Genomic DNA, 27,903 nt, shown 5'->3' on the forward strand with positions numbered 1-27,903 from the left:
ATTTCACCAACTTTTCAAATTTCAAAACTTCAATGATTGAGATGTAAATACTGTCATTTAGAGTTGTTTGATGTGAAATAGTGGTTGTAAAGAAAATTATTCATACCAGGGGGCGCAACAACCCCAACACGGCCACCTTATTTACTATCCAAAATGACCAATGAGTCTAAACATGTCTTCAGTATTTTTATACATAATGTTGATTATGGTACTCTTTGCCCTGAATGACTTTAAAAAAAGTTTTAGGCTAAATCTTTATTGCAAAACTATCGCTAAACAAAGTCTCAGACATTAGGTAATGTGTTTGTAACCATTTCATGTAATATTCTTCTGTAAGGTATCTTTTAATGGTATTAAACCCTTCGGACGTCTGGCTCCTATCACCACTATTGTGAACAATTCTGACTCAGTCAGATTCTCTAGAATGACACCTTTCGACTCTGTTAATATTCTAACTATATCTATTTAACTATGGAAAAATTTGGAAAAGCAGGTAGAATTCCCCTCTAACCTTAATATATGTTTATGCAGTGAGAGCTTAAATAATTCTGGACTATTTCTATTAGTTCATTTATCTATCTATTAGTTTCTGTTCGTTTCCTTTTCGTCCAATTCCTACTGGAAATTGCTAAGAGTTTAAAAAATGGAGAGTTACAAAACAGAGATGTTATGATATCCTGCATCAAATGAAAAGGACATCCTCCTTCCTATCTTTTGCACAAGCCCAGCCCAGGAACCTTGAATCAGTAGCCAACACCAGCTTCCAGACAGCCCTTGTGTATGTATATGCATGCATGTGCTGAAGAGGGAGCTTCAGGTTAAAGGTCGAGGGGCCTGCGCTATACGTTGAAGGACGCAGACGAGAGGCAGATACAGCAAACATTTTGGCAAGGCGAGCGGCACGGCGGCACGTGTTTGTGTTTGCCTCTCACTTAGCACGCCTGTTGCTGCTCAAAGGGTGCCTTTGTGCATTCAGGCATGCTGAATCCATTTTTTAAAACAGTACCCTAACACAATCCATGCACCCATTCATCCATCATCTTTCTCCCCCCACCCCGCCAACCAGCGGCCACTTCCCACCTCTGGGCTGAGGAAAGGGGCAGGATGCCAGGGAAGGCCAAACGTGGTTGGACACCATCATTCATCTCTCGCAGTGGCTTCAGATGCATGCACCTCTTTGTGCGTGATAATCGTTATCACATGACGCGGCGATATTTGGGGGGGTACTCACTTCTTGGCTCCCGCGGTCCATCCACTGTGACCTTTATGGCTCGGTGGTAAGTAGCCACTTGGGGTGGGTTTGTGAATACTGTGATTGTCAGAGTGAAGCTCTTTCCTGCAAGACACAAAAAGGTTCATAGCCCGTTAGCCCTCGGCACAATGTCCCACATTCACTGCGTGCTATGCATTTGCATTTTCTCTGCTGCTGATGATGATGGTGACTGTGGGATTTTTACTGCCATGGGAGTTAATACATTTGAAACAAACAATAGACAATAATGCTATCGAGTGAAAAAAAAAAAGCTGGTGAGATTTATTAAGTGTTGTAGGACATGTCAGCAAGTTTTATTACTATTGTTTTACTGAATATAGCAGTATATAACAACTTTGATAGACTAAGCAGTGTTCATCTAGAGTTACCAGTGATTTATAGTAGCATGCCACGCTAAAGTGGTTATTTTTCTTTAATATGTTGCCCAACATGGACACTCGCTTCTAGTTTTCTCAGGCTAATGACCTAAAAATGTGTTGAAGGTATTCAATGTAATGCAAGTCCTAAACCAGCCCCATCATGCCTTTTCTGTCCTCACATGACCTTAAAGTCAGTGAAAAGCCTTCAAACGGTTCGGTCATCCAGGATACCTCAACTGCATATGATTCATCAAACAGAAAAAAGCTTGTCTATGAAAGCTTTGAGTTGCTATTACATTTACGTATTAATCTAAAGATAAAGAGGCCTGGACGGCAAGGTTGCCTTTCATATCTTACACACTGTGCTATTTAGATGTTGATATGCAGCAGAAATATGATAAGATAACACACTCTGTTACCACGGCACAGGAAGCTCCAAGAGGCTTCAAAAGTAACAAACTCAGCAACAAGAGTAATCTGCAAAGTATGCTGTGAAGTCAGGCGTGACACATTCTCAAAGCTGCAATCTGCTGCTGAGACAGGAAGAAGTGGGCGGAAAATGGGTGACTCAATGAAGCAGCCAGCTACATTTGGCTTTGTGTGCGTGTGTCAGGATGCACAACTGTCTCTACGCTATCTTGATTGGACTCTCTTCTCATTAGTTCTCTTAATTTTTAAATCTATTTTATGCAACAAAATAGCTAAGACTGTCTCATCATGCTGGGGACTGTATGAAAATTTCTTATCAGTTACCAAAATTATCACAAATTGCAATAATATTAAATATACTAAAAATTTTAAGAATGCATAAATACATAAACGCACTGTGCACATATTATTTAACTAAACTTAATGTTTTTTTCAGCATTTAGTGTGTCCATTTCTGAAGAAATCAGCAGGGATATATTTCACACCTCCAAAGTTCAGTCTTAGAAGTTGCTTGTATTTTCTGCTTCTCTCAATCCAAGTAATCCCAAACACATTCAGTGGTGTTGAGGTCTGGACTCTGGAGTGTCAGTCTATTGTTCTGAGAAGACCAGCTTCTTTGTTTGATTTGCAAATGTTCTTCAATTTTGCCTATATTTTTTTTTCAGTAAAGACTTCTTGATAGATACACATCTTTCAAACCCATAGTGTTGAGTCGTCTTCTCACAGTGGAAGGACGGACAGAATCACCTGTGGATTTTTTCAGATCTGAAGTAAGAGTGGAGCTTGATTTCCTCCTCTCTTTCAAAGATGAAAGCTGTTTTGTTGGTCCAGCAGTTCTTGCATGGTTGTTAGGAGTCCCAATCTTTTTTATTATTTTTTGGTTTTGGAAACTTTTTAAATACATATTTGACTTTGACTGTTACTTTCTTTATGCAAGTGGATTACCTTATATTTAATACCTTCGATTCTTCTTAATCGTTGTTAGTTCACAAAAAATGAATAATGTACTTAGTGGCCATTTAAATGTGCAATAAATGAAGGGCAGTGTCTGATTTTGTGCAGTACTGTAAATTTTGCAAATGTTTTAATTAAACCTCTTGCATTTCTTTATAAAACTTTTATAACAATTCTTTAAAATGTGTTGTCCTCCTAATTGGGAAAAACAACTCTGGAGCTCTATCACCTCCTGCTGCAATGGTTTCACAACCCACCATATTACAAAACACACAATGCATATCATACATGCATCTTCTTTCTGCGTTCTTTGCAGGAAGACTGTAGCAGTAGGCTGTTTACTTCCGTTTTCTATTGTAATCATACATATTTATCAGAATTTAAAATGTCAAATTTTTCAAAGTTTTACACGGTGGTACATCATTAAGACCAGTATATGTCCCGGTCCTAGCTGAAACAACTTAAATGTTCTATTATGGAATGTGTAAGTATCTATTTTTAGGTATATCATATCACACATATCACTGCTATATCATACCTACCACTCTTGCCTTATCGTGGTTGTCATAGATGTGTTATCACAACATGCGGAGCCAGTGACCACAAAACTACCATTTCAGAGAGAGTCTGAATTTCCAATGAGTTGTGTATATTTAAACTCTGCTGACCTTGCCTCCTTCAATGAAGCTGTTACTGTAAATCTCTGCCCTCTTGCTGTGTTCACGCTTGCTAAAGTCGTTCTCATTCTTTCTCCCTCAGGAATCTGTCCTTAAGCCCCCAGATGCAAGTTTGTGTCCAACAATCGAACCCAACCCAGCCCTTCCCAGTAACCAGATCCCAAACCCACACCGCAAGGCAGCCCAATGCCCAGCCACCAGCCCAACCCCTGCATCTGCCTGTATCCAACAACTGCACACCACCAACTAAAAATACCAACCTACTCTCATTGCTTACCACACTGTCTTAGTCAATAGGTTCATGAGCTTGACAACGGTTTCCCAGACGTTGCCCAAACATATGTAATATACATATGGACACTTTACATAAGTGCCTGTCGACTCACTGACATTATTAATATAAATAGAAACGTCTTTCCATTATCTTATTTGATAATTATGCGTCCAGGCTGATTCACTAGTACTTACACTAAGGCTGATTAGTTCGCTGGCTAATCATTATCGTGATATTGGCCTTTGCAGTGTTGATATCAGGGGCTGTAATATGCAAATGAGCCCATTAACGAATTACACGTTTTTTTAACACTTGTTACGGCACTCTGACTGCATTGACCACCATGGGACAGTCCTAAAAATCGAAAGTTTGTCCCACATCCCGCACAAACAAAACAGTGGCCCACCTTTCAAAAATGATAACAAAAATACTCGTTTTTAGTTTCACTTTAATTTCTATAAAATATGTTTGAAAATCAAAGCCTGTCTAGCTCAAACAATTATCTGCGTGCTTACTGTTAAACACAGATATGTAATTGGTTAAAAAAAAAGAGTTACTCTGCAGCCAGCAGGGACAGCGGTGGAGTCGAAGAGGAGACTCAAAGTCTGGCTTGAGAAAACAAAGAAAACGATATAAGAAAACTGCTAAAAGTAGCAAAACAAAGAAAAGGCTAAGCTTATAGGCTGTGCGGTTTTAAAAGTAGTCTAAAGCTTCCAAATATAACAAAATATCTTTTGTATTAGTATCTTCATGGTCGCTACTATGCTGTTCTGTATAGGCCCACATTTTGTATAATATTTCATACCACTCATTTACTGCAGGTTAATGACAAAAACATGTGCTGTAAGTCCTGTTTATTATTAAATCAAGATACCCCCCCCCCATCCCTGAACTGGTCTGACCTGACTACTGTAACTCAGACCACCCTCACATGTTCCAGCAGAGCTTCTGTGGGTGTTCTGATTAATAAAGACACTCACGTGATCCAATAAACGTAAATATATAAAATGAATAATCCAACTGCCATATGTAGCAATAAAATTACAATATGCTTATTTTATATATCACGTAGCCCTGCTGTGCATTAACGGTTTATAATTTTTACACTGAGTTCATCAGAATACTGAACTGCTGCCTTAAAGGGGAATTCCACCTTGTTTTCAAATTTTCTGCATAATTCACTCATTCAGATGTAAACATGTGGTTTGGTGTGAAACTGTTTATTGCACAACTTATATCTTACCAACAAGTCCCATCACAAATCATTACATAATCACCTAATTGTAATTATTTAGAAGATCACAATTATTTAAATAGACTGCAATCATAGTTGTTAGATTTTCAATCATATTACGCTGCAACAGGCAGAATGTGAATTGGATGTGCTGGGTTGAGACCAATAAATGTAAATGACAGAAAGCAGTTAATGCATTAATAATGCATAACTTTCTATGAGGTAGTTTTTAGAGCCATTAAAGTCTTCAGACATCTGGTTCCTATCACCACCACTGTGAACAATTCACATTTTGTAAGTTTACATAGAATGGAGCATTTCTCATCAAATCACTCTGAATGACCTGGTTTACATCTTAACCGTTTAAATTATGTAGAAATTTTAAAACTCTGTGAAGTTCTCCTTTAATTCCCCTGCTTAATACACCATTTCAGCAGCACCATTTCAATGCTAGAGTAACAGTTAGCTCTTTCGATTTTCAAATATTATGATATGTATCATAAAAACCTAAAATATCACAATGCAGACTTTTACCGTTAGCTCGCAGTCCAAAGGAAAACGCGTCTTAGAATCATAAGCGCTCGCGATAATGTCCTTAATCACAAGTCAAACACATTAAGCGTTGGCTCAAGGTAAGCTGCGGCTTATGACAGTCTGAAGGACGTAAGACTGCCGCATTACGTTTTCATCCTCTAATTTGTTGATTTTGGGCATTCATATCTGTTTCGAATCTATTTTGTTGCATGCAGGATCGTTTTCCATATTTAATTTCCTTATGCTCTGCTATCTCCTCTGTGACTTCCTCCTGCAGATCTCGTGTCAGAGATAGAGAAACCCAAGCCTGGCGAGGTGTGGGTCTCCATGCGGGACCAAGGCCCTCTTCTCTGTGACAGCTGTGAGCAGATAACACACACACACGAGCTCTCTCGCACACTCGCATGGGGTATGTGTAAGGATGTGCGATGGACAAAGAATGTGCTGAGCCCAGTGGTTGGACGCAAGTCAGATGTCTGTCAATGCTGCCTGAGCAAACAGTGTTTGCATGACCATGTCCTTTCTGACAGATGACTGATGTGTTTGCCCTGTTTCCACAGAGAGAAAGCTTACATATTTACTGCCACATAATTATACGTCCTCCTTTACCTTTCAGCCTGGGCTTTTGTGGGGCCTTTAATTGAACATTTATCAACACGTTTCAGTGTGTATGCTTCCAAGAGGCCCTTCTGGGGATCCCTAACTGAACACCTGAGAGCTTAACTCCAAGGGCCTGTGAAGATTAGGAAAGGCAAGTCTAGACTGCATTCCCTCAGTCTAGGCTGCCTCCAGCATCAGGCTGCCTGGTCCTCTGATCCATCTGCCTGTCCTGTCTTCTTCAAAGGCCTGCTCTCTGAACGGGGTCTTCCCACAGGATCACAAGGGCTGGCCTTCTTTTTATTTTTTTTTTTGGGGAGTAATTGCTCCCATATCAAAAGCAGCATTCGTCTACACACGACCGGTCTGAGAGCACTTAAAGCCTACGTCCGCGTATAACATAACATTGCGGTGCATAAAGCACACAATCACCTCAGTGCAAACTGTATGTACATACAGTGTACAAACGTACAACTGTGTTTGTAAAATGCCATCATAATTAATTATCATAAAAATCACAAGAGCAGACTTCAAAGGCAGCAATATTCAAACACACCCACTTCTTTCTTGTCTTTCAGCCTGGAAGCGCTCAAATTACTCTCTGTGATATATAACGTAGCCATCCCTCAAATAACCTGTTTACACGTTCTTTCAACTGATACAGCTTCAGAAGAATATATTAAACAATCGTGGACTGCAGTACTTGCGTGGACTGTATTCATGAATTCAAGTCATAAACTGTTTACAAACCTACCCTGGGTATCTGTGGTAAAAGTGCGGTTTGGTATCTCGATGGATAATCTACCGCATGCAGAAGTTTTACTACTACGCCCTATTTCTTGCCTTGTAAACATGAGTTGCTATATGTGGTTTTGCTGTGTCATATGATACAGTGAAAGAAAACACGGCTTACGGTTATGAATAATTATTGAAAATCCAGAAAAAAGACACTGACCTCGCCCACTCCTGCCGACGAACCTCAGGTCGTTAAAGCGTGCCACTTGGTTCTTCATGACTGCAGAGGCGTTCCGCAGCTCAGCTGAGTAGTTCTCATCGTTTCCTGCCATACTGTTACCACTGTTCCATCAGGAACATCTCCTAGTGCAACGACCTGCGGCACGAAAGGGATCTCTGTCAGTAATATTAAAGCAGCCTTTTGAGCCTGTTTTTATCATCAGTAAATATAACAATATGGGTTAAAAAAGAGTTAACTGTACTCTATCTATCTATCTATCTATCTATCTATCTATCTATCTATCTATCTATCCCTCTCTCTCGCTCTCTCTCTCTCTCTATATATATATATGTATATTATATTATATATATATATATATATATATAGTATATACATACATACATATATATATATATATATATATATATATATAAGGAGAGAGACTGTTTTTTAAAAAAATCTGAATTATCAGCTGCAAGGCTGTAGAGGTGAACTGCAATAAAATGCTATGAGGATCCATGATCTGCCTTTAGCAAACTGAAGCACTTATTTTCATTAAAGTGTGCGCACAAAAAGTAAGAAAAGACTGAATTGTATCATCAGTCCAAGAAAATCAGAAATCATACAGTTTCAGGGCAAACAAATAAAGAATTACTAGCAATATAGCATTTGATACGCTGGAACACAGTAACTACACACAAACCACAAAAAATTCCTCACGGACACCACAGGCTGTGTATTTTAAAAATACCACAATTTCAATTAAATTAAGACAAAACGTTCAAAATTCAAATAAAAAAGAAATTAAAAATACTGTATGTAAGCTTAAGGATTTTTTTATAAAGAATAAACAATTGCAAAAAGATATTTTAAAAGGAACTGTTATTTAATTTCTGTCTAACACAAAATTGCAGCCTATTATATTTAATAGAAATATGAAGAAACCTAAACAGGCTGTATGAAATTCTTCTACAGATGATAAAAGAAGCTTATCGAACTGCTCTGGACTCCACCACGGAGACAGGCCTGTGGTCAAAAACATTTTAGCAGAGAGATACTTGATTCACTTGCGTTGAACAGCTCAAAATGTACTTTCCATCGCTTTAGTTTACAGTTCCAGGACGAAACGGGCAGCAAAATCCCCAGAGCTGAATTCACTCCTACAGCCCTCATGTGTGTCCAGATCCACGTAAATGTCGACTGCTGGTGTGAATTCAACACTGGGGACTTTCCTGAGAGCCTCACTGAGTTTTCTGAACGCAAGAATTGATCAGAGCCCGCTAGCGACGTTATTTTTGAGCGCGAGGGCACATGGTCAGCGCTCGCTGCTCCACTTTCTCAAAGTTTAGCTGACTCCATCACTGTGGAGAGGCGCTTTAAGGTGTTTTCTTTATTCTTACGCACAGCTGGCGTAAAAGCGAATGGTTTTCAGATCATTTCAGCCCCGAAAAAAGCTGTAAAAAAGCAACCGAACATAACGAGCATTATCTGGCATCTCCGCGACGCCTATAAGCCCTGTGGGTGCATGTGTTTATTCTTACCTGTACGAGGCGATAGAAGCAGTCAATGCCCAGCCTGCTTTAAGTAGTAACCAAAGCACGGCGACCATTTTATCCAACTTTTAAAAGCCGTGAAAACACGTTGTACAGACCTGAGCGCCTCTCTACAGCTCACATTCACGCACACAGACCCCTGAAGCGCACAAGCCCACCGCGCTCACTCACCTTAAACGCCACCGGCAGGGTCTTGTTGCACCTCCAGTGAGACGGCAGCACGGAGCAGAGAAAGTTTGGGCTGTCCGTCCGCACCAGCTCGGCCGGGTGGTCGGCGATGATCTCCACCATGCTCCTGTTGTCGTGCGCGCGCAGTCTGGGAGCCGCCGCTGGCTGCGCTTCGGGCTGCGCGCTCCCGCCGTTCACATCGCTCCCCTTGCCGGGCAGCACGCTGCTGGAGGGCGGGCTGAACCTCCGGCTGCTGCTGGGCTCTACCGGGATGCGCATGACAGAGCAGTCAGACACAGCAAAGGCAAAGCTTCTTCACATAGAACCTCAGTCTGTATATATGTATACTTTAAAGTCTCTCTCTTCTCTTTTTTCTCTCCTCAGTTGCTCCCCGTGCGCTCCAGCTGGAAACGTAGCCTAAAGTTAAGCTGCTCGAACTGCTGATAAAGTTTTATATTTTAAAGCTGCACGCACATGTTTCAGAGTTGATGCTCCTCTCTCTCTCCGTCGACGGGAAACAAGTGGCTAAAGAAGACGAGATGTATGTTTTTTTCCTTATAACCTATTTTCACGAAGTCCCTCGTCGAAGTTTAGGTGCTGATCGCAAACAAAACCGAGTCTTCTCGCATCCTGAGCCGCGGAGGACGAACCAGCAGAAACCCCGGAGAGCAAAACGCGCGAGCCGCGTCCGAAGGAGCCAAATTAAGTGGAATAAGCGGACTAATACTTCTAATACGGCTCTCAAAGAAGTCGTAAAAACTTAGATTTTCTCTCTCTCTCTAAGCGGCGCGCTCACAAGGAAGGGTTAAAAAACTTGACTCCAAAAAGTTGTGGTTAGAGATGAAGGAGAGCGAAAGCGGCGGTTTTTTTGGTGTGTATGTGGATGGGTGTGTGTATGTGTGTGTCTCGTTGTGTGGTTTGTCTTTGGAGGCAGGGACTTAGAGAGCTCAGGTTTTTGTGGTTTATATACGCAGAAGCGGGACGATTATTATGCTGATGAGTCGCGAGCACGTGGTGCACAGGAGCGGTCACTTAACTAGATCCAAATAAACCAAATCATCATCATCCACTGACTCAGAGTTTGTACTTCTGGACGGTATCAGACCTGAACAGACAGACCCGGATCTGAACACTCAGACCCATCAATAATCTGTATTACTGTAACGGACTGTTCACTTTCAAATCAAGCGAAATGAAAGCAAGAAATAATCGACACAGTCACATAAACCATTATAAACCCACAGTTAGAGCTGAGGTTGTTGAATAGGCCTCTAGGCAGAGTAACACATTCAGAAAGGTATTCTCAGTTGCGCTTATAATGTGGAATCAATAGCCTGTAAGTGTCACTATGCTGTGGGACAAACACATAACAATATGCTAAGTAACAAGTTAGCAGGGCATTTATAAATATAGGCCTACTTTAAAAATGTTCAAGGCAAAAAGCATTTAGGTTTCTGTTTCATGGGGCATAATAATAATAATAATAATAATAATAATAAACAAGAACGATAACAATATTAAAAAAAAGAAGAATAACATCGAGAAGAAGAATTTTTTACAAAAATATTTCACAAATAACGTGTTCTCTTATACCACCGTGCAGATTTTATAAGAGCTTTTATAAATATTTGTTTTGTGTCCTGCGCAATGTATTTATAGTAAACAGACTAAAAAAATCCAGCCCTATATCCACTTAAAATCTCTAATCTGCTTTTCCTGTTTCAGGTGTCAACAGGCTGTTTTGCTCCGTCTGTCAGGGTGAAGACGAGCACGCTGAAGAGCGAAATAGGACCAAAAGAACTTTGGGTGGCGCTGTTGAACGTGTGATTTCGTCTTTTATTGTGCGACTCGACACAGCGGGGAACTACAGTTTCTCGCCATAGGCTTGTGTATCACTAGAAACTACAATACCCATAAGTCAGCGCGGCGACGCGGCGTGACGGCAAAAGTAGTCACCCGCTCGGTAGCTGTGTTTGAGGAGCCGAATGAGTTCAGAGTGAATGCGGAGGGGATTCAGTGGTCAGTATTAACACAGAGGTAAATGCGTTATTCCCATTCAGTCTGTGACGGAGCTGAGCTCTTCAGCTGCGGTGCTGCAGTGCTGAAGAGCTTCATAACGTTAATGTACTGTTTTAAACTTAGTGCATTAAGGCTTCACAACCGTGGAGCGAGTTAACGGTAACAGTCTTACAGTGCTAAAACCACAAAGCTGGTTAAGACTGTTCTTTTGCTGTATTCGTTAATCATGTGTTCACACTTTAGATTTTGCTCCTTGCTTAAATGAGTAACTGCTTTGATTGATTTTAGCTCTTTGCGTTGAAACGCACTCCGTTATAGGCATAGAAAAAAAGTCCCATTAAATTCTTTCTCGTTACACATTTGCGATTATTTCAAACTAATTTCATCTTCAGGCTAGACAGAAAGGAAAAAAGCTAATCACAGTCTGGCATTTGATGGCCTCTGTGTGAAACTCTACAGTTTCCTGAAGGGGGATGCTGGAGTTAAGTTAATAGCTGTTAAAGGTGGGTGGATAATGTAGTTTCAGAGTAATTGCAGATATTAAAGCTGCAGTTCAGTGCCGATAACTTACTTTTGCACATGCCCCTTATTTGTTGAACTGTGTGTGCCATGCAGTGAGGGAGGAGGAGAGAGAGCAGCCAGCAGATGAGGTGCCAGACTTCATTGTGGAAGCATGCAGTAGGGGAGGTGCTGGCAGAGAGCTATTTTACTACTCTCACTCGTCTAACCAGGGGCTTATCCCACCTATTTCTCATTTGAATAGGCGCCTCAGAGCCTTTAGTCCGCACTTTTGGATAGGGGGACATGGATTTTGCATGATTTCACTTTCTTATGCAAAGGAAGGGGAGGTGGAGGAGGCCGCATAGAGCTGTGTGGGGTGGTGTATCGAGGATGTGGGAGTGAAATAAAACTTTGAATAGCACCAGATCACGTTTGGCCACTTCATTATGGCTTCCAGAGTTGTGTATTCTCAAAATACGGCTCCTGATTCAGCAGCTGCGAGTTTTAAGTTTGTTTCTCGTTTCCACCTCTGATTTTATGATGATGGACTGTGATTTTTGGGATAGTTAGTGTAGATAGAGTGGATTTAGGCTCATTTATAGTTTTTTGCATTTGTATTTTTTTCTTGTTTTTCACTTTTAATTACTTGTTAACATATATATGTTAACATATGTGTTACATTATAGACATTGCATTAAGTCTGTCAGGTTGAGCTCTGATGTTTTGGTGTTTGGTTCCATAAAAAATGTTTTTCTCGGCAGCAAACTATGAAAAATGTAGATTAATTAATGAAAGCCATAAGCGACAAACCCAACTTTGATCCCCAGCTGCATTACTGTAATAGACTCCTTACATTAAACCATTCAAAGATTAAATCAAGAAATAAACGACACAGTCACATAAACCATTGTAAAACCAAAGTTACGTTACCCAGACTGACACATTTAACACATTCACATTATATAAGTATAAACACAACTCCATATATTTTTAGGTAATAAAAAAGATTTTTTGTCTGTTTGCCTTTGCATTGTCTTATTTGCCTGGGAAGAACTGAATAAAACCATTTTTTCCTCTCTAAAGCTTTTTTATCCAGCTATTTCCTATTTATTTCTGCAGTACCAGCATAAAAGCAGAAAGTTTGTGTTAGATCGCTTCAGCTTCTGAACGCTGGATTCCGTGCCCAAGCCTAAATGAGTAAATTAACTAGGCGTCTGTAGAAAAAGAAATTTAGAAGCAAAGCTATATAAAAGTCTAGTTAATTATAGAGAGGAAAATGCAATAAATAGAATAGGCTCCCCTGTTTCACCCATTCAAAGTTAAGCACGCTTTCAGACCTTTGCATGTTGAAGTAATCTTGATTCATTTGCCACATCTGAATTCATTTTGCCTAGTATGGCGACCATCTGCCTTCACAAGTCAAAGCAAAAGCTAAAGCTTTCATCCAACAGAGGGGGCGAAAACAGAAGGATTTGAAATTTTATGCTCGGATGTATTTATTGGGGAAAATAGTCCTGTCTGTGCTTCTGCTCTCGGGGCACTTTGAATCATTTAGCTTTATGTCTCTGACTGCAGAACTAGCAGTTTAATGTTTGCTGTGGTGCTTACTTCCTGCTTTGATGTCGACTGAATGTGGGCAGCATTCATTTGGACTGAGAAAAGTCATTAACAATAGAGCAAACTATTCTTTGCCCAGCAGTGCATTGTTCTGATCTGTAAAAAAAAAAAGGCAATACACCTGTGTGATTTGATAGTCTGATGACTTGGCTTGCCATAGGAAGGCTGTGGTTTTGAATTCAGTCAAGCGGGCAGCTGTGCATCAGGTGATTCTGTTCAAATATATTTGGTGGGCCATCAAAGACTCACCTGGCTTTGCTTCCAAATGTAAATCTCTGCACACTAATAATGAGGGTATTTAAATTAGACAAGGTCCATTTCCAGGTAAATATCAGCATCCTGTTAATTTGTTTTCTTAGCAGGGGTTTGTATTTGAGGAGGCCTAACTGCAAAATGTGTGGATAGCTGTGTGATGAATGTTATCTCTGCAGCACACGATCAGAGATCCTTCGCTCCTTTAATCGGGTCCATAATTAGCAGTTGACGATTTCTTTTATGAGACCATGATTTAAAAAGGTCTTTATATAGACCTGATTATACTGATGTATACACTACCGTTCACTCAGTTTGGGGTCAACCAAAATATTTAAAATGATTCTAACAAACTACTTACACGTAGTAAATAATTAGTAGAAAATCTGTTAGAAAAAAAATGTGTGTGTGTGTGTGTATATATATATATATATATATATATATATTATATATATATATATATATGTGCCGATGTTGATACATAAACATTACAAACATTAATATAGAAATAGTAACTACATCTTCATGGATTAGGGTTACAGAAAAATGTAACGTTTATTTGTAGAAATTGCAGTAAAATTAATAAAATGTAGATTTTTTAGAGCAATATCCCAGCATCACCTCAACATTCTACTCTTCAGTACAATAAAATGCGTCATCAAATATCTGCCGATACTGATATGATTCCAGTGTCATTGTGTATCCCTAATTAGATGATCTGAGGTGTAGATGACTCTAAACTGAGTCAGTGAAGTTATAAATATCCATAATACCTTATATTTCGAAAGTGACTATCTTGTCTTGGGGCAGATAACTTGACAAAATATTCCTTTAAATGGACAATCATGTGTTATGTCTGTTGCTTGTCCTTGATTTACTTCTTTTTGTTGCCAAAATACTTGAAATATTGAATGCAACATCTAACCATCCCTTTTATTGTCTAGTTTAAGACTAAATCTACATTGTACAAGTTGTTATTGTATATAAAATAACAACAGTTTGTAATATGCTTGCAAGCTTTTTTAACAGTAGTCTATATTAAAGTGTTTTTCAGAAGGCTTATTATGTAAGTCCATATATGGCATAGCAAAATTAGACACATGCCAATGACGATATATGATACACCAAAGTACTGGGAATGTATTGATAAAATGTGCTAGTATAGTAAATACTGTGATGTATTAAATGTGGGTGATGAAGCAAAAATATAATTTCACAATATTAAAAGACATTTTCATGATATACACTAAGTAACATGATATTTAGTTTTTCTGGGGTTTAATAACTTGGTACAGACAAAAAGCCCCAGTAGTTACACGGTGCCAGATTTAAAAAAGTTAACTTGCGTAATTATGCTCTTTGTAATGAAATATGTATTTGTTTAGTTATGTAACTATTCACAGTATCCACTATATGCTCAGAAAACATATTGTGATGTAATTTACCTTGAAAATCGATAAAATATTTCATATTGCCCACCCCTAAATGGTTTTGTTGCTTTTTCTGCAGCTTTATGAAATCGAACACTGAGTTCACATTGCCAGGTTGAGAATCTTAGATGGACATAAATGTTAATGTAAAACACGTCCACATTTAGTGCTTGGGTATCACTCTAATGATTACAGCTATACTATCATTATCTTGGTATTGGTGGCTGTTTGATTTTGGGTGCTCTAAATTGATATTGACAGTGAAAAAATTCTGTTGGTGCATCCGTAAGTGAAAGCAGATGTTTGAAACTCAAGTCTTTCTTTGCTATTTTTATAGTGTTTCTCACAAGGGAATTTGGCATAATTTTGAGTTCAGTGACTCAGTGATGATTGTGCACAAAATGGGAATGATTTATGGAAATACTTCAATATATATTTTCTGTTGGAACCAGGATAATGAAAATTACAGTATTTTGCCCCAAGCGCTATTTGACACTCGCCGAAGTGGTTTGTGTAAATAGCCTGTTTGGTGAGCGCTAGGACAGAGCTTAATCACATCTGAATGGCTAGTTGCTTTGAAGCATTCATGTATGAAAAATTATTTCCAAATTTCTGCTGACTTGCCCTCAGCATGAGGATTTGCCAGCTTTTCCATTATAACAATTCAGCCTTTTACACTTAACAGTAATTCGGCCTTTTACACTTAAAAGTAAATATTGCAAAGCCACATTTGAACTGCACTGTATTCTTTATGACATCTGCTGACTTTTGTGCCATTTCAGTGTCTTTTGTCATGATTCAGGTTCAGTCTCATGTGGCGTTTTCCCCTCCTGTCTGATGCATCAGGAAACGTTTTCTTTGGAAGTGGGTTTATAATTACGCTGGCTTTGATGGACCACACGGTCAAACGAGCGGTGCATGAAAGCCTGTGTTTTGTGTGTGTGTGTGTGTGTGTAACAGATGAGCAACAGCGCTGCGAGCCCCATGGCAGCCAGCAGCACCTCCATGGCAGGGAGAGGATCCGGAAAGACCACCAGCTTCATCCCGGAGCTCCAGAGCATGATGTAAGTAGATGAAACGTTTTTATCCATCTACAGCTCTACACAGTAATATTCACCATTCCACTCAGGGTCTTTTCAGTTTATGATTCCTAAAGTTCATGATCGGCCTGCCAGAGACACCAACATTAATATATCAGCAGCCCCACTCTCTTTATACACACGTATACCTCCTTTCATGCACTCATATTGATGTGTATACTAATGTCACCAGTCATCATAACGATCTGGAGTTCAAAGCTGGTGGTCGTCTCGCGCACGACGGCAGACCTGAGCCACATCTGAGGTGAGAAATTCTCACACTATTCCCAAAACCTCAAAGCGCTGGATACGTCCAACTCTCTGCACCATCAAGCAGCAATTAGCCTTAGCTCAGACATTTTGCTCATCACCAGTGTAATAAAGAATATGCATTAGAACCACAGACCCTGTGAAGACAGCAAGAATAGGTCTGGATTGGCATCTCTCCACACTGTAAGCTTTTACTGAAGTATCATGCTTATTGGTTTGTATGCCAGATAGAAGCATTGCTTATTTACTGTAGATAATCAATGAACCGGTTAGTTAGAGTACACGCATACTGTATATTAGCCAAAATATTAGCCTGGCTTTTCTTACAAAAAACTGTCATTGAACCTGGAGTGAATAATATGATGCCAGTATCCAAACCTATCAGTCAGGCTTACTGAAGAAACCAAAGAGTCATAAATGGAATTTCCACTGCAATCTACAGGCCCTCATCCAACAGAGTATTTGAGGTTTGTAAAGCCACAATGAAATTTATCCTGCAGTGCTGCCCCTGATCCCCACCTTTAGTCTTCTCCACACTGTCTAAGAGTAATAGAAACAACGCATACAGTACAGAAAATCTCTGTAATTTTCACGTTTAACTTCAATTTCATGATCATTTTATGGCAAGATTTATAAATTGGCTACAAACATTCGCCTGTAAATAGGTTGAAGTCAACTTAAAATTAAAAGGAGCCTTTTTTTCTTTAATTAGTCAATGACGTAGAGGTAAAATATTTGTCTGAATCTTTGATAAAGAATTGATGAATGGATAAAACAAGAGATTAATTAAATCTTAGGGTGTAACAGAACGTTCAGCCCACGATTCAATTTATGATACTGGGTTTCGGTATTCTCGCAATATTTTTATAATGATAATTATTTATTACAACTGTCGTTCAAAGAGCGCAGTTGCTTTCAAATTGCATAATTAACAAAATGCTGGTTCTTCACAATGCATTATCACATCTTCACAATACACATCATCACAGTTTTGCATTGCGATATCACAATATTGTGAAGCATTGGTACTCCCCAGTCATGTCATATTATTTTATTAATGTTTTTATTAGTCCGTTATCTAATGACTACACAATCCTTTCAGGTTTTATTGATAATGTGATGATAAGGAGCCGGTTTTGGGTCAGTTTCAGACAGAATTTTGCTGAGCTAGGGTTCGTTTTAGACTCAAAACTTGATTATGTGGGTAGGGTGTCGGTTTGGATGAAATTTATCGGACTCGGGTCAGGTTTGAAGGTTGATCTGGTTTGGGTCGGGTCAGACATGGACCGAAAGTTATCAGGCAGTATTTGGGTTTGGAGCAAACCTTTGTAAATATGTCATAGTATAGAAAGAAAATGTGTTGTGATTTTCAGTTCATGTTGACATGATATTTAATATAATCTAGCTTATTCCGAAGAAGCTTTTAGAAAGCTGACACCAGCCTCGCTCACATGCCACGTTTGTCAAAACAGGACGAGCATGGTGCTGTTTTTGTTATTGATGCCATTTAAGAAAATGTGAGGGCACTCAAGTCTGCTCAAACATTCCATGCCATGAGGTTTAGCTTACATTATTGACAAAACGTGCACCCTGCAGCACGTCTACTGTTACAGCTCCTTTAAGCCGTTGTTTCTTCTCTTGTGCACACAGAATGTGTTTGTGAAATCACACCCCGCATTACGGACTGCACAAACACTTTTTGTCCACTCCCCTCAAGCTCCTCTTTGTTGAAATACAAAGTTCATAAACATATGACTGCATGAGGAGCCCCATCTTGCAGTCCTGTATTTTGCAAGACATTTAATTATAGCTCGCAAATGACAAGCGCTTTTGACGGAGTGTAAATGGCCTGGGTTTGAGTACATTTCATTCCCCTGCTGGCAGGCTTTGTGTTATGTTGAATGATGACCTGGATAAATTATATTCTGTCTCATGCACTACTCTTAACAATGTATTACAGCGGTGTTTCTCTAGCAGTGCTCTTTCCTGTATTTATCATGTTTTCGTCCAAGCCAGCATTAAGAAGTCTGGACTGGAGCTTCTTCCAATAGGAGGAAAAAAAATCAGTGTCAGAGTCAGCCAGGATGACGCTGGTAAACTGCGCGACTCTGACATTTATGTCTGCATACTGTAAAAGCAGGCGCGTTTCGGCGTGCGTGTTTTTGACGCTGTCTACTCGGGGCACGCCGGCTGTCTGGAGCAGCGAGGGAGGAAAATGTAAAGACAGTTTCCTCTGGCTCCTGTTGCCATGACTGTCTGCCGCCTCTTGCCTTCATGGAGGTCCCTAATTGAGATCACTTGTACTTATAAATGGCAGGAAGTTCTGTGGTTCATGCGAAAAGAAATGGAACTGTAGTATGCCTTTTAAAAGAAAAAGAAAGCTACTGTCCCAGTGATCTGACTGAGGGCTGAGGAGCAACTTTGTTATGATCTTCTTTTTCCATGCTAATGTCAGAATTTTGGTTTAGTATTGTTTAACTAAAATGAAAAGATGACGCCATCTGTCTCAAAGGACCCTGCTTCATTGGGTCTGTTAAAGTTTTCAACTTAGAGCAGGGTAGAATGTTGAAATCTATCTTTGCTAACATTAATATCCTCAGTTATTCGTGAAGGTGAACGCCGAAAGATCCAATTTTGATCAGACTGTTAGGGCCCAACCAATATATTCACAACCTGCAGTTTTATCAGTGTCTGCAAAAATATTGATTTTTTTTTTTTGGCTGAAGCATAGCTGGGATTTAAAGTCTTAATCTCCTGACGCTATTGCAAACCCTTAAACTGTTAGAATAAGAATCATTCCCTGTTTAACTATGTGATAGCAGTGCAGGCTGAAGCTTTAGTATGAGAATAATATGTTATAACACATAAATACTTTTTCATGAAGAGAAATAACAAAAAATAAGAAGCATTAACAGAAAGCAAAACTCCACACCAGCAATTATTTATATATTATTTAAGGTCAGACTTGAGTTTCTGCTGTTTATCTGAGTAAAGTTTATTGAGATCGTATCTGTTAGTAAAGCACAGTTTAACTAAAACTATTAAAGTACAAAATGAAAATTTAAAATGTGAATATAAAATGAGGTCAGGTGGTAGTAACGGTTATCAGGATGTTCCCTAAAATCAGCATCTGTATAAGTTTCTGTTTAGGCAACAAAATGGTCATAACAGTCTGGCACTAACCACTACTGTTTCTATTAAAATCTGCATTATGGTTAAGTGGGTGTGGCTTAAATTAAACCGGATTGTTTTCATAATCCTGTACTGTTTGAATTCAATAGCACAAGCAATTAAAGCAACAGCATCAATACTTGGTTAATATTGTGACAGGCTGCTAATTTGACAGCTGAAGACAAAGGAGCTCAGAGTGTAGTGATGTTTTCTCAGGAAGAGTGCCAGTGATCCCCTTCACTACCCAAGTATGAAATGACTCTGCTGTCAGATATCATCTGGCTATTCCCACAGCTATGTTTTCTCAGAGAGAGGACAGTACACATTGTCAGTTTTGCACTTCTCAGGTCATCTCTAGACTCATCCATACAGCCTGTACTTGTTCAAAAAGTTACCTTCACTGTTCTTCCAATCGCCTGGACATGTATTGTTCCAATCCATGCTGAAAAAAGTGCTTACTTTGGACGGGGAAATTCCATACTACACGCATAAGGTGCTAAAGATAACACAGACAGTTGAATATGGCCAATGTTCAGCTTTGCCTTTCTTTGTGGATTTGACTCGCCTACATCCTTTCCCTCACTTACTTGTGCAGTTTAAATACATTTACTGTGCATCTATAAAGTAAGCAGTGTCTTGTGTGATTAATGACTTTGTTAGCTTTGTAGAATGGCAGCTTGGTGAATTGTAAAGTGAACATATGGTGCTCATGTGACACTGCCAGAGACTGGCGTCAAAGGTAAAATCACTGAATTCTAAGTTCTATATATTAAATCAGGGGCATCAAAGTCAACCACTAAAAGGGCCGTATTAAAAATTCTCAGCAAATCCGTGGGCCAGCTGTGTTTTTATTTCGTTTTCACTTAACATTTTGCCATGACCTGAATTGAGATGACCATTGTTTAATCAGAATATGCCAAAACTGCAACAGCAAAATAGACATTAAAATATTCAAAAGTAATTCTAAATAAAAATAAATTGTTTTACGTAGTTTTTTTTAAAACCGCCTATTTGCTTGAACTAGACACCAGACATCTTTTCTTTTTGTGTAACCGCTGGCCCATAGATTGTTGTTGGAGGGAGGGGGTCAGAACGCACACAATGTTGCAGTGCATGCTGGGGACTGTAGCGTAATCTCAGGGTGAAACGGGCTGATAATAATACAAAATTAAAATAATTTTACGGGCCGAATAGGACTGTGTCACGGGCATGGCTTGTGTTTGACACATGGGTATTAAATGATAGTGAATAACACTGTTGAAGCATGCTCAATTGTAAATATGAAAGGTTGATTTAATGAAGAAGGAATTATGTGGTTTATGAAGGCTTATTGTAACACTTTAATTAACAGTCAGATCTTGCCATCTGAAATCCAGCTGGCCTCCTACTGAAACATTTGTACTAGGGCCCAGTCGATGTATCATGTGGCCGATATTAAGGTCCAGCAGTTTGCATAAGTCAGTAGTGACTTGTTTTCACTTGTAACATAATGCTCACATCTGAGGATGATTTCACACTCTTCTGCCAGTCTTTATAGGGACTGCTATGCTTACAGTCTATGCTATGCTTACAGTCACAATTTCTTGAATTTTTTTCCAACAGTACAGGCTGAACATGAGCACAAAACGGTATCATGGTTACTGTAACAAAAACAAATGACCAAAACCTATTTTTTTGCATGGAGAGAACTTGACAAATGGAGATAAACCACTGATAATTCTGCTCTTTAAGAGTTTGTGAGTTTCTGCTGTTTGGCAATTGAGAATATATCTGACACAGCTAACAATCCTATCAGTTAGCAAAAAGTTGTTTAACTAAGTATCAGAATCTTTTATTTTTGACTATATTAAACTATGTTGACTAATGTTATAAGTCATTGGAATTTCTAGCTTTTTTAAACATTCTAGCATTGATATCGCTCACAAATTTTTCATACCAGTCGTGCCCTAATTTATGCCCTACTCCCTTTCTGCAGACAGGCAGCCAGTGTTTTATGTGAGTGTCGGTTCATTATGGATTTTTTGCTCGGGGAGAGGAAAGAGGGAAGCTGTTCCTATGGCCATGCATCCCTAAATTCCTTTAACTATTGAAGACTTGAAGCATATCGTTGCCTGTGGCTGTAACCTGATCAGAGTGACTTTCTAAGAAAGCTTAATCTGAGCACAGCAGTTCATCGTCACTGCGCCAGTAGCATGAAACGGTTCAAATGAGGTGAAACTGGATTTTTGTGGCTTCAGGTCTATAAAACTAACTGATGGTCACTTCTCTTCACATCCACTGCAGCTGTTGTTTTTAACAACTCAGAGTTAAATCATTACCGTTTACTTGAAAATACCTGGAATATTCATTTCTTTTTAGCTCATGTACTGTTGTGCAGTACACAAACTTGGTACAAATATTTATTTTACTATATTTATTTGTGGCATGGTGTTAATACAATGGTATTTGTATGCCCAAACCAAACCCACACCAGCATTTTTGTGGGCTTGAGGCTGTCTAGCATTTCTTTCTATTTTCTATTGCTCGTTCCTATCTGAAATGCTCCAAGCTGGAAAAAAGCTACTAGAGCTTTTACATAAACACTGTGGTAAATGGTCTATATTTGAGAAGTAGGTGCTGAAACGTTAGTACGGCACACTTACCTTCATCACATTCATTAAAATAATTACCCTGCACTTTTTACAAAGGCCACGTTAACATGGGAATGCAAGCCTTTACCTTAGTGCTGCGCTCTTAGTAGTTGTTGAACAGTGTGTAAAGCCATTACTTTGAAATGATTATTATTATTCTGCAAAACTAATGACCTCAGTCAAGAAATGAGGCAGTTTATAAGTTCTAAAACTAACACCTACTCATTACATAAAGGCTTAAGTGAAATTTGATGTTTAGCCCATGTATCTGTACTGTGTTTACATGGAAAGGTCAGGTTCCAGAACAGGAGTATTTTTCTCTGTGTTTTTTTTTTCTGTTAAATTGAGTACAAAAGTGTTTCTGCTTCTATATCTGTGATTAGTGGCTGTGAGCATTGGGCAGCCCAGCTGTCGCTACACCCAGGGGCTGTTTAGAAAGCCTGTCTGTCAAATGAGGCCAGAGCCGGACCTGTTCCAGAGCACACGGGTGATATACTGTAAGCATGTACTGCTTTTTCTTTCCTGATGCACATGCGCTGTAGAAGTGCAGCCACTGTTGAAGGAATTTGTATTGTATCTGAAATTTCTGACTTTGTTAGTAAGGTCCTGTTGTCTGTGATTTAAAATGTAAATGAGTTTGTGTTGTTCTTATTTTTCAGTATATAATGAAAATAGACAACCTTTCGGCGGGACGCACTAATAAGCTGTATTCATATGGGAAAATATCCTCATTGCTTTTTTACAGTTGCATCATTATTGCTGTTTGTGTTGTCAGCCCTTTCAGATTTTTTCCTAAGATGTTGTTGAGCATTCTGATTTATTTTCCTTGTCCATTTTCTTCACCATATTTCTACAGCGCTGCGCTTAAGAGCTGTTCTTTCCCAGGACAGTAACATGTTAGTCAATCACGGTAATTAAAGAACACTACATTTGTGTTGTCGTTGCTAAGCGTAGTGCATTTCTCAGACTGTCTTTGCCATCCCATACCATTACTTTCCACAATCCAACCGCATTTTAAGTAATCTACCATGCTCTATTGGAGAAGTTGACCAGCACCCTTTGGGCATTTGGCCTAATTCAGGCTACTGTCTCTTGGGCTGCTACGTCTATAAAGCCTTCTTTACTTTCAAGGCCCCTTGAATGTTTTCCTAAACGTCCAAGTCCCATTGGAAGCAAGCAGCAATAATGAGTTGGCACACAGAGTCTCTGGTTAACCAGACTGTAATTTGGGGACTGAATAGAACCTCTCATCACTATTGAGTATTTGTTTACTGCACTTTGACTCTAGTGTTTCTGCTGTGACTGCACTGTGCCAAGTGTTCCAGATTTAACCTTTTTTTGGTCTCTAAGATGATCCTGAGTACTCTTAGATGTTTGTTTGTCAGTCTGTAGATGGCTGTCCTCTTATTAAGCAGACATACATAGCAGCGCTTGCATGTGTCAATTTGCACTATGCTCTTAAAAATAAAGATTCCTCAGTGGTTCTTAGACACAACATTGTAGGAATTTTTAAATTAGCATAGATGCTCTACATACTCTTATATAGAGGAGTTTTTAAGCTTGACCACTTTATGCTCATATATCTCAGTTACAAAAATGTTTTTTTTGCTGTTGTTGTTTTTTTGTTTTTATTTTAAGAGCCCAAATAATGGGAAACCAAATTTTCCTCCTTCATATGTTACATTAATACATTAATGTTTCAAAACGTATGAATTCACTGTCCATATCTGGAAACAAAGCTACAAACAGCTTGTTTTGCTTTTTTTTTGTTTTCTTTTTGAGTATGGCACGATAGCCAGTCAGAACAGAGGTCATTTACATATTTCAGTCTTAAAGCCCAGACTGTTTATAAAATAAAAGGTTCTTTAAGGAACCAAAAGTGTTTCTTCAATGACATTGGCCCAAATATTCCTTTTTGTCACCTTTACTTTTTAAATTGTATGTCTAGATACTGCTTGACAGTGTCCTCTAACTTGTGAACACTGCTCCCCTTAAACCTGATTTGGTATTATGACACTCTTTGCTGTTCCACAGTAAGACAACTACGTCCCAAAGGGTTTTGTAGAGAGCACTTTTTTGACTGCTTGGCTTTGGACTGGATTTGATGATGTCTGTCAGTCTACATCGCTGATCATAAAAAGTGATTGAATGAACGCTGAATGCATGAATACCTTACTTTGATTACATATCAAGCCATGTAAAAGGAACCAACGTACAACATTTTACACTTTTAGCTGAGCCGAATGAACAATAGCTGCAAACAAGTCAGACCATTAATAATTAATTAGCTGATGTAAAGAAAAATAATCCTGCTGTACCAAAATTCAGAGCATCATAGAAGCATGTCTAGCATGTGTTAAGTTGTGCCGGCAGCTCATTAGAGACATGCATTCGAGAGCTCTTTATTCAAAACATGCTTTCCAGGACAAATTCATCCGACAATGCCGAGATGGAATCGTCATATAAAGCAGTACATCTTACGTGCGCTCGCTGCAGGACGAGGCGAAAAGATCTTGTTTTTGATATAAATATAGAAATATTTCAGCTTTTATTTTTTTGCCTTTTTTGCTTGCCAGTTTCATGAAGTCTAGCACATCAATATTTCAAAATATCCAAATGATCTCACAGCAGAAGATTGTAGAGCGCAGAGCATCCTACGACTAGTCTACGCAAATTCTTGCCTTACCGATTCCCTTAGTTCTTAGTTTGCACCTCTTCTAATTTCCTTCCACCTGCTTTTATCCCCTATCCAAGGAAATCATGTTTATTAATGGGTCGCATTGTTAATATTTAGGAGCAGAGAGAAAGTCAAGAATGTGTTTCTGTTGTCTTTGTCAGCAAAATGGCATCTTCTGTGCTTAAACTCTGAAGTAGTCTGGAAGCACAAGCTTTTTCCTATTGTTTTCCTCAAAATTACCTCTCCAAGTGAATCAAACTGAAATGTTACCCCTCATTTTTCTTCCGTGGAAAACAACAACTTGGAGCATTTGCCTTTGGATGTCTAATACATATTTAAAACTGAGGAGGAACGTTTTAATAGAGAGTGTCAACCTTGCTGACTGATAAATTTTACATTAGACCTGGCCTTTATACTGCGACAAGGAGCAGTTATTTCCCCAAAGGATTCACTGATATTCCGAAACAACTTTATAGGTAGTTTGGGCTTACAGTAAACACACGAGACAATGAAACAAGAGCTGCAGTGTGGGCCGCAGTAACTATAGCACCCTCCTGAATGCCGTCACAGGATGAGTCAACAGCCGTTCTAATCAGAAAAACAGCGCTGTTGACAACAGACTCAGATGTAGAGTTAATACTTAATGGCAGAGATGGAGCCACTGTTTTTCCCGGCCTGAGCTTGAACAGAGTCGCATTGAGTCCCAGCAGCTCAACATTCATCTGTGCCCTTTTGTCTGACCTCAAAATTGCTTTAATTTAATAATGACTAATTGATTTTATGTACGCAATTTATCACACAGTCTATATTATTGAAATTGCTTTTTTTCTTTTGAAGTATATCTGGCTAATTATATATTTTGGGCATATTTCCCAATGCATAGAAAAGACAGCCTTGCTAGAAAGACAATGTATTTGATATATTTGCATATATATAAAACATATGTCCAAAACAGTAATCTTACAGGAGAAGGCAACTTCACTTTTAATGTAAGTCAGTGTAGAAAGATTTTATTCCAGGTAACTTTTCATTTCCATTTCTATTTATCATGAAATTCTCATGTAATTTAAAGAGTAGCTGATGTGCTCAAATGATAAAAAATATAAAAATCAAAGAAATATAGATACTTTTTTTTTTTCATTGCAGCAATATATCAAATCTGTATGTTTATATCGATGCAGTCAGAACAAAACTTATGTGTCTCCATTTTATTTGTTTATTCTTTTTTGTTTTATTTGTTTTAATTTTAAATTTATGAATTGTACACACACACACATACATAAAGTCACTGGCCAAATAAAAACAAGTACTTTTTAAAATGTTTACAGGAGAGGGCAAAAACATCCTTTACTTTTAATGTATGTTAACATAAAGAGGTGTTATTGTAAGTGATTTTGGAGCATTTCTGTTCATGACATTTTAATACAATGTCAAGGGCAGCAAATTTTAAAAGCCATTTAGATTGACAGTAAGCATTTATTTGTTCAGAAAAATACTACAATTAGAATAAACACAAATAATATTAAAACAATGTGATTTTATGTATATCAAAGTGTTTTGTTTATCCATTCCCAAGCCTCTCTTTAAGGAAGCCCAGTATTATTTATAGTAAATCAGGCATGCTGCTGGTGGATTTGAACAAATCTGTGTGATGGCGGGGCGAGTTGAGGAGACAACAGGAGTTAAAACTTTGTTTTCACAACATTCACAAAATCTCTTCTACTTTTTTGAAGATTTTTGTTACTTTTTGCTGCATTTATGTTTATTTGTATGCATTCTAAAATTGTATGGAGACTTTTGTGTTGCACTGTATATACAGTAGTTTGCAAAAATGCCACTGCCATTGGTCAAATTATGTGTTTTGTTTTATAAGTGATTATAAGAACACTTGCTCTATAGAGAACACACTTCTGTTCAAATTTAAATCAATATTACTGTTTCTTTTTTAAAATATAAAATGTGGCAATTTTATATTTTATTTTTTTCCCCATATGTTAAAATTTTATACACTAAAATGTGCAGAAAAATGTCATATTTAAGTTTGTCCTCTGTAGAGTATGTGTTAACTTGTTTTCAGTTAGAAAATCAACAAGACATAGAACTTGACCAGAGATATTCAGAGTTTTGCATACAACCTTTGCATATGACTTCAAATCTCATGTTTTCTTTATAATCAGTTTAAACAGAGTAGCCATTGACTCACAATATTTCATGCACAAGAGTCCAGCTGTTCACTATGACTGCTTGTAGGTAAATATCTCAAACTCCATTAAATCCTCTGAGATTTTGCTCTGTGGCCCGACAAAGTGTTTCTATTGTTGCCTCAAGCACTTGAAACAGAAGAACAGAATAGGACGCGGCTGTAACAGAGGCTGGATGTGTCATACCTGTGTGTTTCTTTCTGAGTGGTAATCTGATTCTCACAGGTGTGTGTGCTGCTGCCTGTGCTCCACTTGCATACACTCATGGCTGTGGTCAGATTACCATGCGGGGCTGATGGGGGTGTTTTGTCCTGCTGTGTTAATGGTTTGGTTTCCACGTGCAGTGAGAATGTGTGTACAGCACGCTGCGCTAACACACAAGCTTCAGTGACCGGCTCTCGCGTGAGTGTTGCTATGCATGATGACCAAGCGGTTCAAGAGATTCATTAGCTTTATGTCTCATTTGCCCAGTCATTTATCCACACCTTCTCTTCTCTTTTTAATATGAAGGTGATGGAGAAAAAGGAACAAGTGTCCTCCCTACCTTTGGATCTTCTCCATATCTTTTCCTTAGAATCTGAATGGATGCAGACGTAATGTTAGTCTGAAATATCATGTTTTTCTGACTAATTCCTTTGGAGACACTTGTGTTTTAGTGTCGTCCCAGCACTGATATCGTGTGAGAATGTTGAACACGTTTTTACAGACGTCTCAGACAAAGACTCATCAGAATTCAGCGATTTAATCTCCAGTGAAAACATCTTTTAAATTCAGCGTTTTTTTTCTTGCAGGTTCTGGACGTTTTGTATTTTTAAGGCTAACACTATTCTGGGGAATCGGAGTCAGACACTTTGACTTCCAGTTCTTCTCTTATTGTTTAGATATCAAAGTTGTACATTTTTAAAAGGAAATAAAGCATTACAAGGGCCCATTTGAAAACACTCGATTTCCCCTGTGGTGAAGTATGGAGCCACAGTTGGAAGGGGAAACCAAGGATGAGAGATACTGCCAATGCAGCGCGTCCGCTTCTCTCTCCGCCACTGGCCCGG

General features: G+C 38.7%; 2 protein-coding genes across 4 annotated transcripts in view; one reads left to right on the forward strand and one right to left on the reverse strand.

Moving 5' to 3' along the window:
- runx2a (RUNX family transcription factor 2a) overlaps positions 1 to 27,903 on the reverse strand; it is a 54,762-nt gene that overhangs the window by 20,516 nt on the left and 6,343 nt on the right. The window contains 4 exon segments of the mRNA XM_036593342.1: positions 1,232 to 1,336; positions 7,287 to 7,400; positions 7,403 to 7,442; positions 9,011 to 9,270. Of these exon segments, the coding sequence (XP_036449235.1) occupies positions 1,232 to 1,336; positions 7,287 to 7,400; positions 7,403 to 7,442; positions 9,011 to 9,270 (519 nt within the window).
- Positions 10,941 to 27,903, forward strand: part of supt3h (SPT3 homolog, SAGA and STAGA complex component) — a 110,503-nt gene continuing 93,540 nt past the window's right edge. For 2 of the 3 annotated variants that reach the window (XM_036593343.1, XM_036593347.1), the window contains exons 1-2: positions 10,941 to 11,044; positions 15,787 to 15,890. In XM_036593343.1, coding sequence (XP_036449236.1) covers positions 15,787 to 15,890 — 104 coding nt within the window. In that variant the 5' untranslated portion in view covers positions 10,941 to 11,044. The remainder of the gene's footprint in view (positions 11,045 to 15,786; positions 15,891 to 27,903) is intronic. The other variant, XM_036593345.1, reaches the window with a different exon arrangement.

The sequence above is a fragment of the Colossoma macropomum genome, unplaced genomic scaffold (assembly GCF_904425465.1).
Source record: "Colossoma macropomum unplaced genomic scaffold, Colossoma_macropomum, whole genome shotgun sequence".
NCBI lineage: Eukaryota > Metazoa > Chordata > Actinopteri > Characiformes > Serrasalmidae > Colossoma > Colossoma macropomum.